Source organism: Quercus lobata, chromosome 2, assembly GCF_001633185.2.
Source record: "Quercus lobata isolate SW786 chromosome 2, ValleyOak3.0 Primary Assembly, whole genome shotgun sequence".
NCBI classification, from domain to species: domain Eukaryota; kingdom Viridiplantae; phylum Streptophyta; class Magnoliopsida; order Fagales; family Fagaceae; genus Quercus; species Quercus lobata.
In genome coordinates this window covers 72,927,326-72,941,332 of record NC_044905.1, presented here as the reverse complement: position 1 = coordinate 72,941,332, position 14,007 = coordinate 72,927,326, and the positions used below count along the sequence as shown (strand labels likewise).

At 32.9% G+C, this 14,007-nt stretch overlaps 1 protein-coding gene across 2 annotated transcripts; it reads right to left on the bottom strand.

Moving 5' to 3' along the window:
• Nucleotides 1–806: 806 nt before the first annotated feature.
• LOC115976514 (serine/threonine protein phosphatase 2A 57 kDa regulatory subunit B' theta isoform-like) lies at nt 807–9,448 on the bottom strand. 2 transcript variants are annotated; one of them, XM_031097825.1, is made up of 5 exons: nt 9,259–9,448; nt 8,922–9,052; nt 7,144–8,595; nt 1,398–1,802; nt 807–1,295 (listed from the first exon to the last, which is right to left on the bottom strand). In XM_031097825.1, exons 3-4 carry the CDS (start codon nt 8,353–8,355, stop codon nt 1,443–1,445), a joined length of 1,572 nt encoding a protein of 523 aa, XP_030953685.1. In that variant the 5' UTR covers nt 8,356–8,595; nt 8,922–9,052; nt 9,259–9,448; the 3' UTR covers nt 807–1,295; nt 1,398–1,442. The 2 variants fall into 2 exon arrangements, with proteins under 2 accessions (XP_030953685.1, XP_030953686.1); XM_031097826.1 differs by lacking the exon at nt 8,922–9,052.
• Nucleotides 9,449–14,007: the final 4,559 nt, after the last annotated feature.

The window sequence follows — 14,007 nt, the reverse complement described above, 5'->3', positions numbered from 1 at the left end:
GGTTTTGACTGAATGGAGTTTCGGGCCTTTCGTTGGTTTTGGGCTTTTCGTTGGCCCATTACTAAATTTTTTTTTTTTTAATTACGAAATTTTTTTTTTTTTAAAAACCAAAATGTCGTTTTGGCTCAATTAATGACGGCAAATAATTGAGGTCTAATGGAGTACCAAATTGACAGCAATTAAAAGTTAAAATGTGTTTGAATACTGCTTATTTGTTGAAAACTAAAAATACTGTAGCAAAATAATTTTTAAATATGTGAATAGTACTGTGAAACCCAAATTTATATTAAAATTTGTGTTTGAATGACTTTTTTGGGTCTGTGAACAGCACCCATGGACCCACAGACAAAACGCAGGACGCAAGGATTGGGCAAAATGTCCAATCCAAACGCACGTTTAGAGGACTGAAATGACAAAATTGAAAATTAAAAGACTAAAATAAAAAATGCTGAAAGTTAGAAGGTTAGTTTTAGATTTTTGCCTAAATTTTTTTATTTATTTGAGCCAATGATTGGTGAGAAACTGAAACCAACAACCTACCAATTTGAACGTTATTAGTATTTATAAAACTTTTAGTTTTGAATATTATATCAAAATTAGGTTCGTAACAAAATGGAAGATCATTTTCTAAAAACACTTAAATGACATGCAAATTTAAATCTAGAAATCAACCTCTTTCAAATTGGGAATAAGAATGTCTACCAACAACCTCTCCTATTCACTATGATCTTTTTAAATATCTTTAATCACAAGAAATTGCCCTTCAGACAGAGCTTCCGGCTCCGGCCCCTTGTACTAAGAAGATAGACTACAAATATCATGTACTAACAGCAATACTCAACAGATTTGGGTGGGTTGTGGTCATAAAGAATACAACATTAAGAGAAGTTAAGTTGAACAATGAGGAAAGCATTTCATGCTCTACTAACTACAAACTTTTCATCTTTTAAACAAATTTTATGCCAAGCAACGAACACTCACAAAAGCAACAAAGTATGATGATACATATAAATAATCAAAAGATTGAGCCTACCCCATTAAACCAAATTCACATGTAGCACATTTATGTCAAATTCGAGCTCTTTTTTCTCCCGCACTTTCCTTTCCCACATGCAACAACATCAACAGCAAATAGGCAACTACTTTGCTGGCTAGATCTTCAATATGAACAGGCTTTGCAACACCCATTTGCTTACTCCATCCAATCAAATATATACAGTCCACGTGAGTTAAACCAAATTGGGGCTACTCTGCACCCCATGCAGTGGTATCCTTGAGTTTGGGACTCAAATCACCTGATTAAACAACAATTCAGAAGGTCAGCAACCAAGGAACTAATGGCAACTAGCTTGATATCTCACTACTTAAATAATCATTTTTTTATATGGCCTCCATACCAATTCAATTATCAAACCGCTGTAATCACACATGGGAATCTCTCTCTAGCCAGATGGTGCCCGAATGGGTTTTCTAGGAGAGACAAGCACTGGTTCATTACTTGAAGCTTTCATTGCAGCAATCTCTTCTAAGCGTTTCCATGTGGCTTCGCGTTTCGACTTAATTTCTTTCTCTTGTGCTTCGTCTTCCTGAAACTTGAGCAAGCACTCTTCAAAAAGCTCAGAGTCAATATCAGAGAAAATCTTGCGAACGTTTAGTGTCAAGCTCTGTACTGCCTGGTTCCAGTGGTTTCTTGCATTTCTCTCCAAGGAAGGGAAGATAATTGGCAGTATAACTCTGCGGTTCTGTTTGATAAGATTCTCAATGTGATCATTGTTCCATAAGAACAAAGCCCTCTCTGCCACCTGGCAAAAGAAGTTGATTAAATGAGAGAGGGGATAGAATACAAACTAGAATGTGAGTAAACCTAGGCAAAACTTTCAGTAAATATGAAGTATAAGACTATCTTGTAATCATTGTTTAGACATAAATCAAGTTGGTACAGCTTGACATTAGTAAACCACACAATGGTATGGTATTGCTAAGTAAAAGTAGCAGCTTCCATATATAGCATCTAATTTAAACAAGCATAAAGATTTTATTTTGTTTGTACATATGAAAGGAAAGGGTGATGCCAACAAATAAAAGACTAGGATGACTACGCAGAGAAAAGGTTGATGGTTTAGGTGACACCAGAAAAATACCCGGCTGCTAGTCAGACAAAAATACATCTGGTAAAAAGAAGCAATGCTTAATATTAAACATTTTAGTACTTGATAAGAAGACATGCCAAAGGCATCAAAAGAAGCTATAACAGTTAAGGGGCTTTTCTTTTATGATATTAGTATTGCTTTTAAGTTCTGTTTTGAAAATTGTTTTTGATTGTCTAGTAAGGTATGGAGTATGAGAATGTGTCTAGTATTAAACATTGTTTAGAAAGTAGTGTCTTGGGAATTCAGTTTTTTTTTTATAAGTATAGGGTCTTGGGAATTAAGTTCTTTGTGATATTAGTATTGCTTTTAAGTTCTATTTTGTAAATTGTATTTGATTGTCTAGTAAGGTGTGGAGTATGTGAGAATGTGTCTAGTATTGAACATTGTTTAATAAGTAGTGTCTTGGGAATGTCTTGGGCTCCTTAATAATTTTACTTGGAAGCTATCAAGCATCTATCACGTGTTGTCTTACCAAAGACCCATTTTATCTTTGGAAGAAAACTTATCAAATTTTCTGGAATTACTTCCTTTTCTGCCTTTTAGGCTTTGGGTCTTCTGTTTGGTAGTGAGGTGAGGAGGAATAAGAGCTTTAAGGACTCCCCAAAAGCTAAAAAACAGTTTTAGGATCTATCTGGCCCAGAGCTTTTGAACTAAAAAAGCTCTTTCAGAGGGGGAAAATTACCAGTGTTTTGAAGCTCTACAAACAGCTTTAACCTCCTCAAAAGTTCTACAAGGAAGAGCTGAATTTTGAAGTTTTTAGGAAAACGCTATACAATACAGCGTTCGTGCTTTATAAGTCCAAAATTTTAAACCAATATTCATTGTAATTTTTCACACTCAAAACAATAAAAAGCTTTTCATTAAAGCTCTACGTCTAAAGCTCTACTTCATACAGTAATACCAAACAATCACTTAAGCCAAAGCTAGAATTCCAAGCTTTGGTATAAAAGCCTTTTGGTGTGCTATTCCAATTCTTACTTCAAATTAAATTATTTGTAGGTAAAATAACTAAGAAAAATGACTGCTACAAGTAAATTTAGATATGTTTCCAAACATTTTGATGGTTGTCAATTATTTTTAAAACCTAAAATTAAACATAAATCATGCCTAAATATATATATATATATATATATAAATACCTAAAAATAAATATTAATAAATTTATTTTTATTTATTTTTGACAAGTACATCAATAATTTTTGCATCCCCATGCCCTAATTTTTCAAGAAATGTCGTGTGGTCATGTGTCAAGTCCTGTGTGATCAATCAGTTCAACCAGTCCAATCATGAACTCGTAATCAGTCCAATCCAGTTACACCCAAAAAAAAGAAAAAAAGATTAAACTAGCAACCAGATATTCAGCTGGTAAAACCAAGAACCATGCCAATTAAATAGGTTCAATCAACCTCATGAAGTCAAGATCTACACCTCCTTCAAGCCCAACCAGTCAACCTCAAAACCTCTGTCCATGATGACTCACCTAGCCAACCCAAACATTGCAGAAAGGGATTGAGAGGGAAAGTTTGATCAGTCTAATGGTTTTTTATGGACCATGAATGAGGGCAAGCCTCAACATCCACGTTGCCAAAACAAAACTTGTAGAGAGAGATTGAGTGAGAGAACGCCTGATCTGGTGGATTTTTCCTTTTGAGGACAATGAAGGGGGCAAGTCTCAATTTCTTCATAACTTGAGGCAAGCAAAGCCACATCATTTAGATTTGAAACAAAGAAAGTTTTTTCTTTTCTTTACATTTTTTTTTAAAGGAAAAGTTGGTTTTGGGAATGGTCAATTCTTTTTTTCTTTTTTTCTTTTGGTAAGACAAAATGGGTCTCTAATGGACCAAACACACAATTGTTGGCTTTAACGTGAGCCTCCATTGTAATTTTATTATAATAGTAATATGCAAAGAAGCATGAATGAATGATATTTCTTTAATATTTTGCTTTATGAAAATTACTTATTTAAATAGAAAGAATATGGTTTTTTAGTGTGAAAATCATTTGAAACTTAAAGATTATTAAAAATTTTAGATGTTCTTCAGTAAATATTATTAATTTTATCAGGACTTTCCTAAAACTATCCATTAACAAATTCCCTAAGAGCACCCATTACCGGACCCCTAATTATAAACTTATCATACAATTTTTTTAGTTTTTATAATTATAAATTTATTAATAAAATTGTTTATGCCATCATCAGTTTGACCACCAGTCCAACCCTGGTCAGATGAGAGAAATGGCGACCGTACTCCTTTCCAGTTCTCTATCCATCCTGGTTCTTAAAACCATGGTCTACAGTTAGAGCTCCACTTCCTACAACAATGCCAAAAAGGCTCTTTATTTGCTGTTTTATAACAAAACTATCAATCTAGCTGCCTTGTTTTGGCTGCATCATTAAGTTCCTATTGCTTCAACATTCAGACTCTATAAATTCCCATGCATTTGCCATTATCTTTTTTTCTTTTTTCTTTTTTCTTTAACTTCATTTTTTGCAGCAGGAAGTGTACATCATTCATTCAAGGCTGATTTGTCACTTGCTAGAAAAACAACATTTAATTCGAAAGTAGGAAATCTAACCAAGAAGTGTTTTCATTTGGTCTTTGATGTACAACCAATTCTGAGCAACTTAATAGAGTCCAAATCAACTAGATCAAGCAATGCGAAGATATAGTTTTAACCAGTATTCCTTACAAGGATTTATTTTGGTGTGGCACATGGTCCTTTATGAAGGAATGTTCTTATAACAATTTGGTATATATCTGAGAAGTTTAAAGAAAGACTAGAGATGTGGGCTTAGGTGGATGTGTGTGTGTGTGTGCTCATAATTGATCAAAATATAGAATTATAAATTTGACTGCCCACAGAAAGTTCATTCTACCTAAAAAGAGGGGAAAAATTCTAGCAATACCTAAGAATTAAAAAGGTGCAAGTTGTCTAAGAAAACCCAATTTAAGTGTTTAAAAATGGGTGGATGTGTGAGTGTGTTTGTGTGTGTGGTCATCACTCATCAGAGATCAAAATATAGAATTATAAATTTGACCGCCCATAGAAAGTTCATTCTACTAAAAAAGAGGGGGAAAATTCTAGCAATACCTAAGAATTAAAAGGTGCATGTTGTTTAAGAAAACCCAATTTAAGTGTTTAAAATTGTTTTTGTTAAGAACAACAAAAACAATTTTATATTAAAAAAAAATTTGATTGAGTTCCTAGATTCCCAAGCACCTGCCGTTGATATAATGGCCTTGCTCTTTCATTCTATGTTCTTTGCTTTCACTTTTCTTATCTTTTTCTCACTGTATACTTCCTGTATATGTTTTAATTTCTTTAATGAATTGCACTTACTTATAAAAAAATAAAAAATTGCTTTTGTAAAAAAAAGCCATTTATGATTGCCCCCTAGTTTCATTAATATAGAATCAACACCACTACCATCAATACCTAGTGGAGGCAGCCACCACACAATTACTATTTACAAGATATCAAAGAAATTAAAGGAAAGGATTAATTTTATAAAATTGATTAAAAAATGGACTTCTTGAGTTAATCTTAATAATCAATGCCACCACCAGCACAAATCACTGGGAAGAAGTCTCCTCCCCACAATTTAACCACCAAACCACAACAGCCACACCCTACCTGTAACCCATTGATGTAACTGCAAGACCCTTTTTTTTTATATAAGTACAACTGCGAGACTATCATTGTCCCATAACCCTAAAAGAAGCCTCAGGATTACAGCCTACATATCAGTACCATTTGCCACAATCCAATCACAGCATCATAAAATCAGCACAACTACTATGGCCTATATCAGGTTAATATGACTATTTATGCTATGTTAATACACATGGCAAACTATGTGAGTGACAATAAAGATCCATCTAAAATAATTAGCAAAAGGATATCCAGATTGTATATATGCCTCAATTCCACCACTCAATGTCTGTCGTTCATTACCATGTGTGCAGATGGACAAGGGTTATGAACAGAAATGAGAAATCCTCCCTCAATCAATATCTATATACACAAACCTAGGTCCTAAAGCTCGATATTTGGACATGTGCCACATGTTCAAGATTCACAATTTAACATGCCCTGTCTAGGAATCCCAAGTTTCTTAACTCCCTTCCCCCCTTTTGCCTTCACTTCTGTTGCATCAAAAGACAACTTGGTTATCATGATTTCAATCCTTTTAATTAATAGTTCATATTATCAGTTCTATAATAGATATTGCATAATATCCATGTCCATGGCATCAAAAACATGGCATTCTAAAAATGTTCGAAAATTTTCAAACAACTTGAAAATTCATTAAAAAATCCGGAATCTAGGCTAAATCTTCCAGAGATTTTCTTTAAATAATTTTTGAACCTACAAGCACCCCACTGCTGTACTGCCTAAGCTATGATCAAGGGGAAATGTCCTGAGAGTTTCTCCACACAATAAGAAAAATCTGAGCACAGTGGAGAGAGAGAGAGAGGTTTTTTATGAAACAGCATAAACATTTGCATCTCATCAAACTTCTCCATCAATCTTGATACTATTTTCTTTGGAAAATGCCAGAAGACAACTTGAGTTTGAAGGGGGAGTTGAAATATGGGGGAACCTCACAAGCAAGGACAATGAAAATATATTTTACTACTAATTCTTATTTTGTTAACATTAACATTTGCTAACTTTTAGAATAGATTGTGTTTGGGCTAAATTTGCACACATTTGAATTGGAGAAAGGCAGATTTTAGCCCAAGACCAGAAAGGCGGAAATTGCGCTCAAAATTCAAGTTCTATAGTGTTAAATGATTTTCAGCAGTTTAATCATGGAAAAACAAAAGAAGACCAACCGGAGCAAACCCTCACACTAGAAATGACAAAGTGAAGGCTTAAAGACTCATTATCTAATTTCTACCACAGAAGAATGCCTTTAGTTCAGACATTCAACACAGGAAAGAGGAACTAACAAGTAGAAACTGATCGAACTGGTAAAACAACCTACCTGAAAATGTGAACTGCTCAAGCAACGACCAATTTGACGAAACAAGGGTACCATACAGCGCTGAAATTCTGCAGGCTGAGTTGCTTCTAAAACTTCCTCCAGCTCACCTAGGAACATAACCTCCTTAGAACTATTCGTAATTGGCCAATATTTTAGTAAACCCCTTATAATAGTGTCAGCAAGCTTGCAGTCCTTCTCCACAAATTGTGTAATGCAGTAAGATAACTGCTGGTGGTACATGGGTATGCATTTTGGTTTATGAAGCGGAATAAGTGCCCGAACAAGAAAGAGCTTGTGCTCTTCTTTCAGCGGCAGAGCAAACCCATTGATTATACTACCAAGAATCTCTAACAGCTCTGCAATCCCATTATGCTTCTCAGTTTCAAAAATAAAACGATAGAAGATGTTGTTGATTGCTTTCCTGATGAAAGGTCGGTGCACCATAAATTTCCCATAAATGCGGTGCAGAACTGTTTTCAAGTAATCCCTCTCTCTGGGGTCCTCTGAATCAAAAAGATCTAACAACCTGAGAACAAATGAGTGATCAACATACCTCTTAGCCAACTTTGCATCTGTCTCAGGTGATGCGACAAACCTCAAAAGGAATTCATACACTATTTGCAAGTGAGGCCATGCAGGATCCATTGATGGCTCTTCCTCTTCCAAATCAAAGCCTTCCAAGACTTTATTCTCACGGGGTGGAGAAGTGAGTGTTCTAAACAAATTTTTTGACACCATCTTTATGATCTCCTGCATGACAGTTTCTGAGAATTTCCCATTAGCAGAAGCAATATGATCCACAAGTTCAACCAATGTCTGTCGCTTGATCTCCTTTTCTTTAAAGTCCTTTGTTGGGTCAGAAAAGTCAAACACAACACAACACAAGTTCAACTTTTTAATAAACAAGTTCTGCTTCTCAGTATTGGGAACATCTTTAAAACTAGGCAAAGCCTCAAAAGAAAAAACTGCTGAATTTCCATTCAGCTTTGAATTCACACCCTGTTGAATCTTATTGCCTTGATTTAATACTAGATTTGAAGTAGCATCTGAAAAAGAAATAGCGCCTGTGTTCCCATATCGATTACTTGCTAAATCACCACCTCTTAAACTGTTAGGAACATTTGAAGATGATGTAGAGGTCCCCCCTCCTTCACGATTTTCAGACGACTTAGAGGACTTACGTGGGAGCTTATTAAGAAACTGTTTGATCATAACTTAATTGGCAAAATAAAAACTCCTTTCTGCACTTAAGAACTTCGATACAATTGAAAATCATTCAAAGCAAAACACAGCATCAATTGCAGAGAAGAGAGAAATTTCAGTCAAACAATACATTAAACCAAATTCAAGCCAGAACTAGCAGTCCACATGTCCATTGAAGAGATAATCCACCCATAAGCTTTGTTTATCTTTGCTTGATTCTAAGAATGTTACAAACGAACTTGGGGAAATCTGGAACAGAAACATCAAACCACTTCACATGATAAGAAATCAATACTTCAGAGATACCCCAAACCTTAAATTTACACACAAAACTTAAACTTAGATTTCTAATTAACTACAACTATAACAAAAACACTATCTTGCTTTTGTCATCTAAAACAAAGATCTTTTCCCTTGTTACACCAAAATAAATGTGCCCTTTTCAATTATATCAAGAAACCCAGAAGAAGGAAAAAAAACCATTGCAAATCTAATTAACCCCAAGAACTCTGACTTTGTCAACCAACCTAAAGGAGAAAAAAAAAGAAAAAGAAAAAGATAATGGATATTCTCACCTCTTTATTTTATCTCCCACTCTTTTCTTAAGCTTTTGCCAAGATGTGCATGCTATTCAGTTGGATCAATCAAAAGTAAGATCTGGGCATGATCTAGATAACCCAGATACCTTCCTCTATCAACAAGTCACCTACATCAAATTTCCCAATTCCCCACAACAACACAAAAAATTATGAATAACATTAAATTAACATTCGTTCATAATTCAAATGTAAATATGAGAGACAGAAAGAGAGATAGACTCAAAAAATTAAAAAAAATAATAATAATAAATAAAAAAAAGAACAACCCCCAAGAATCTAAGAAAGATGAATGTTTCATCCATGGAGTACTTACAGAGAAGAAAGTTCAGCTACTTCCCTTCAGAGAGAGAGAGAGAGAGAGAGAGAGTCAGAGAGATAAGAATCCAACAAAAACAAAAAAAGAAAAGAAAAGATGGGCTTAAAGAACAGCAATCTCTGGCTGTTATTGTTGGTGTTGGAGTTGTTTTTTGTTAGCTAAAATTATTGTTGTTTTTTTCTTTTCTTTTTTCTTTTTTTTTTTCTTCAACTTTCTCACCAATATATATATATATATTTTTTTTTTTGAGAAACTTCTCACCAATATTTTTTAACCTTAAAAACTGTTCTTAGTTTTGTTCTTTTTTACTTTTAAATTTTCAGGTTGATTGGGGATCAGATACTATTATTTGACTAAAATAACCCTTAACATAATTGGAATAGTAACAATAGTTTGTAATAAGGGACAGAAAGTGAAGGTTAAAATAGTACTTATGTTTTTTAACTTTTTGAAAAGCTAATTCACGCGCTCTAAAGTGCGTTTGGGTTTCGTTCAATCTTTTGTAATTCGAATTTCCAGAGTCCGAAGTTCGATATCCCGTTTTCCGTTCCAGTTGAATAAATATTCCACGCGCAATAGGCGCGTGTAAACACTCAAAATTTGGGAGACTTTTTGGAGTGAGCACATGTGGGAAGGAGATTGGTAAATAGAAGTTTTTTGTTTTATTATTACTATTATTATTTTTTTAAGTTTTGAGTAATACTCAAGTCGTAAACATGATTAAAGTATTGAATTCTAATCATCAATGATGATTGTTCTCTTAGTTATGTTCCATATAAATAACATGTATTAGTTGAGTATTTTTAATCCTATTTTTTGTTCACAATAGATAATATTTTATATATACGTGTATATATATATATATATAATAACTTTATTGTAACTTAAGATTACAACTTTACTTAATATCTTTTTATTAGATATTAATTTTGATAAATCTACCATTAAATTATATTTTCTTTTTATATCTTCTATACTTGTAAAATTTTTAAAAAATTAAAAATCAATACTTATATCATCAATCAATCGGTTAAATTGCAAGTTTTTATAATCTAAAATTATGGATAAAAAAATAAATTTATATATCATATAGTAAAAATATTTGATTAGTACAAAAATTGATACATTTGTTAAGAGTATAAAAAATATGTAATCTAATGGTTAGATTTTCAAAATATTAGCTATGTTATTTTTTTTTTTATGAAAATTGTAATCTTAGACTACAATCAAATTTGTAGTTAAACTTTATTTATTTATATATATATATATATATATATATATATTGTGATCCCGACGTCTCAAACCCACATGGCCACACCCTCTGCCCAACTCGACAGTTGATAGCCTATAAATTCATAACAATATTAGAGATTAAAAAAATACTTCGTAATGGATTGAAATGTTAAATGGTATATATATTTAAATAATTAGAAATACTTACATAATATAATAAAATATATATGTTGCGATCCTGACATCTCAAACCCAGATGGCCACACTCTCTGCCCAACTCGATAGCCGATAGCCTATAGATTTATAACAATATTAGAGATAAAAAAAAAAATTTGAAAAAAAAATATTTTGTAATGGATTGAAATGTTATATTGTAATTGATATAACATTATTTTACTACTTATAAAAGAAAAATTATTTTATTATTTTTACTATCCAAGTATGTAACCCAATAATTACAAATGTCTTTAAAGAAGTAGTTTGTTTCCAACATAAAACCACACGCACGTGAGACTCCATCCATCTCTGATCTCTCTGTGTGAAAAGACAAAAAGAATGTTATGGGAATATTTATAATTAATTGCTTTAACATAATTTTTCTTTCCAGCTTGATAGCATACTCTAGAGACAAATTAAGACTAGTGAGTCACGGAAAAGAAAATCAAGATAATCTAGCAATGCATGTAACATTGTGACGAGAATATGAGGTGGAACATTAAAAAGATAACAAGGTATGAGGTGTAACAATGGGACTAGGATTGTCGGGCATGATTTGGTAAACAAAAACCACTTGTATTCTCTACAAATATATTCAACTCAATGACATTTTCTCATTCAAGATTATTACTCTTTTTGGAGAAAAGTAGATAACCAAAACCAACACCCGGTTTACTTCACATTTAAGAATTTATTTGTTATATCTAATCGTATATATGGCCTCATATCATTAAAAATTTTAAACGACGTGATATTAGATACATTTTTAAATAAATCAAGAGTTGTGTAGATCAATCGGTTGACCCTTCATAATGTTTCTAACAAAGACATCTAAAATTCAAATTCTCTATCTCCCGTTACAACTAATGAATTATTAAAAAGTGTACACATTTTAATATGTAATATTTGATATGAACAATGAAATGAAGATAGTCTTATTATGCCACAAACATGATATGTCAAAACATGTAATATAGTGTTTTTCATTTTTGGCAATGATGAACAATGAAATGTATTAATCGTTTTTTGTGTAAATGACACAATTTAATTTTATATAATTTTATATTTTATAATTTGATAGTTACAATAAAAATGTGGATTTGAATCCTAAATGTCTCTATTAAAAACATGATGAGGTGTCAACCCTGAATGGACACTTGTCTATAATTTAATTTTATATCAATACACGGTTTGTTTATCGTTTTTAATGTCCCTTAATTTAAATTTAGCTTCACTTGTAATGTGGTTCAATTTCATTAAACAAAAAGGTCAATTTAGCAATTAGCACTTTAATTTCATGTTGATTTACCTTTATGCAAAGCAATTTTTCATTCAAATTCGTTTTATTTAACAATTAACTATGGTCAATTTAATTATTCTCAATATTTGATCACATTTAATTATCATACCTAGATTATAATTCTCTTGATTTAGAAAATACTAAATCCTTAGTTTTTGATTCCTTGGCTTTACCTTCTTCAATGGAAGTTTTAGAGGCTCTAGCAATGCGAAGGGTAACTCAGTTTGTTGTTGAACTATGCTTGCAGCATTCAGTCTTTGAAGGGGACTTAGAACTGGTTTACAAAGCTCTCTCAGCTGGCCCCTCTCCTCGCTCGATTATTGGTCATATTGTTAAAGACATATTGTCTATTCCGAGTTCTCTTAGAACTCATTCATTCTCTCATACTAGAAGACAAGGTAACGTCGTTGACCATGCCTTAGTCAGGAGAGCTAGATTATATTTTCTTTTGTTATACTAGATGGAGGATGTTCCTCCAAACATTTTTCATTTTGTAGTTTCTGATTTTCCTTCTAATTAGTAATATTGCTTGGTTTTTTTCCTTTAAAAAAAAAATCGAGAACACATAATCAAAGCAGGAAAAGGAATATGGGTACTTTTTTTTTTTTTTTTTTTGGTTGAGAAGATCCTATGTGAGTACATGACATCCTTGAAACATTATCTACTTTATTAGGAGAATTTGGGCTCTAATTACGCTGCTGATGTCTTCTAATCATCATTCCGAGGCAAAATAGAAATTACCTTAAGTATGAATAGAAATAGTTGAAAGAAATTACCCTAAGTAAATCCATGTAGTTGTTGGGACGATCACATCATATAAGCACGCAACCAACTCGGGATTTGATGATCGATATTGCTAGTCCAACCATTCAGTGGGCCATGGACCCATAAAAGTCAATTTCTCCATATCCAATGATCATAGTCAATTCACAACAACTCCCTATATGTACGCTAAGCTAAGCAGAATTTTGGTGTAATATTAAACAACAATTTCCACAGCACACATGCAACTCTTTGGCTACTCCATAGGGCCATTGTAACTTCATGTTGGCTCGAGTGAAAAATGGATGGTCTAACAGGATAGAACACAACAAAATGTCAAAACATTTTTATCAATATTTCTAATTTAGGAGTGTTATTAAGATTCTGTTAAGATTGTAATAAGCTCATATGTGAATCAACGTAATAATTTAGGAATATTATAAATTGTTATAGCAAAATTGTAATAAGCTCATGTATAAGTCAACATCCTAATTTAAGAATGTTAAAAATTGTTATCGTGAGGTCGGAAAAAGTTTACATGTGAGTCAGCACACTAATTTAAAAATGTTGCAAATTATTATCCCTCTTTTTATGTCATGTCTTAGCATTAACTGAATGAAAAATCACACACACGCACACAATAAATTACCAAATTTACTTAAAGGCCGGTGAAGTGTGGATCACATACACAGTCAGACGCACGCATTTTACCCCACATACGCGCCCCACACACGCACAGCAAGTAAACAAGGCTGTTTTGTATATTCATATTGTACCTACTAAAATTATTAAAGTGTAAAACAAGGTAATTTCAATTGGACCAGGCCTCTGAGGCTAACGAGAAGTCCAGGAACACGTTTTGTCATGCAATTTGACAGACGGCTTGCTTTTGTGTTAGCCGTAATTGAATTATTTTTCACCAGGCACCGATAATGACCTCATGTTTAAGTGATGTAATCCGATCATAAATTAGTGTCTATGCAAAGTTCTGATCAAGCATATTGCCAAAGATCGTATCTCATAAAGATAATATGTTTGTTCTCCCCCAAATAAGTGTGGTCAAGTTCTACCCACCAGCTCCCCCGTATTAGGTGAGCTTGACTTCTCTTGTGAAAAAAAAAATTAAAAGAAAAAGTAAAGTCGGTTGTGACTGCTGGAAAACTGAGAAGAATTAATATTTAGTAGAATCAAGTGGAGTCTACATGGTTAAGCTGAATTAACGAAACATGGCCTTG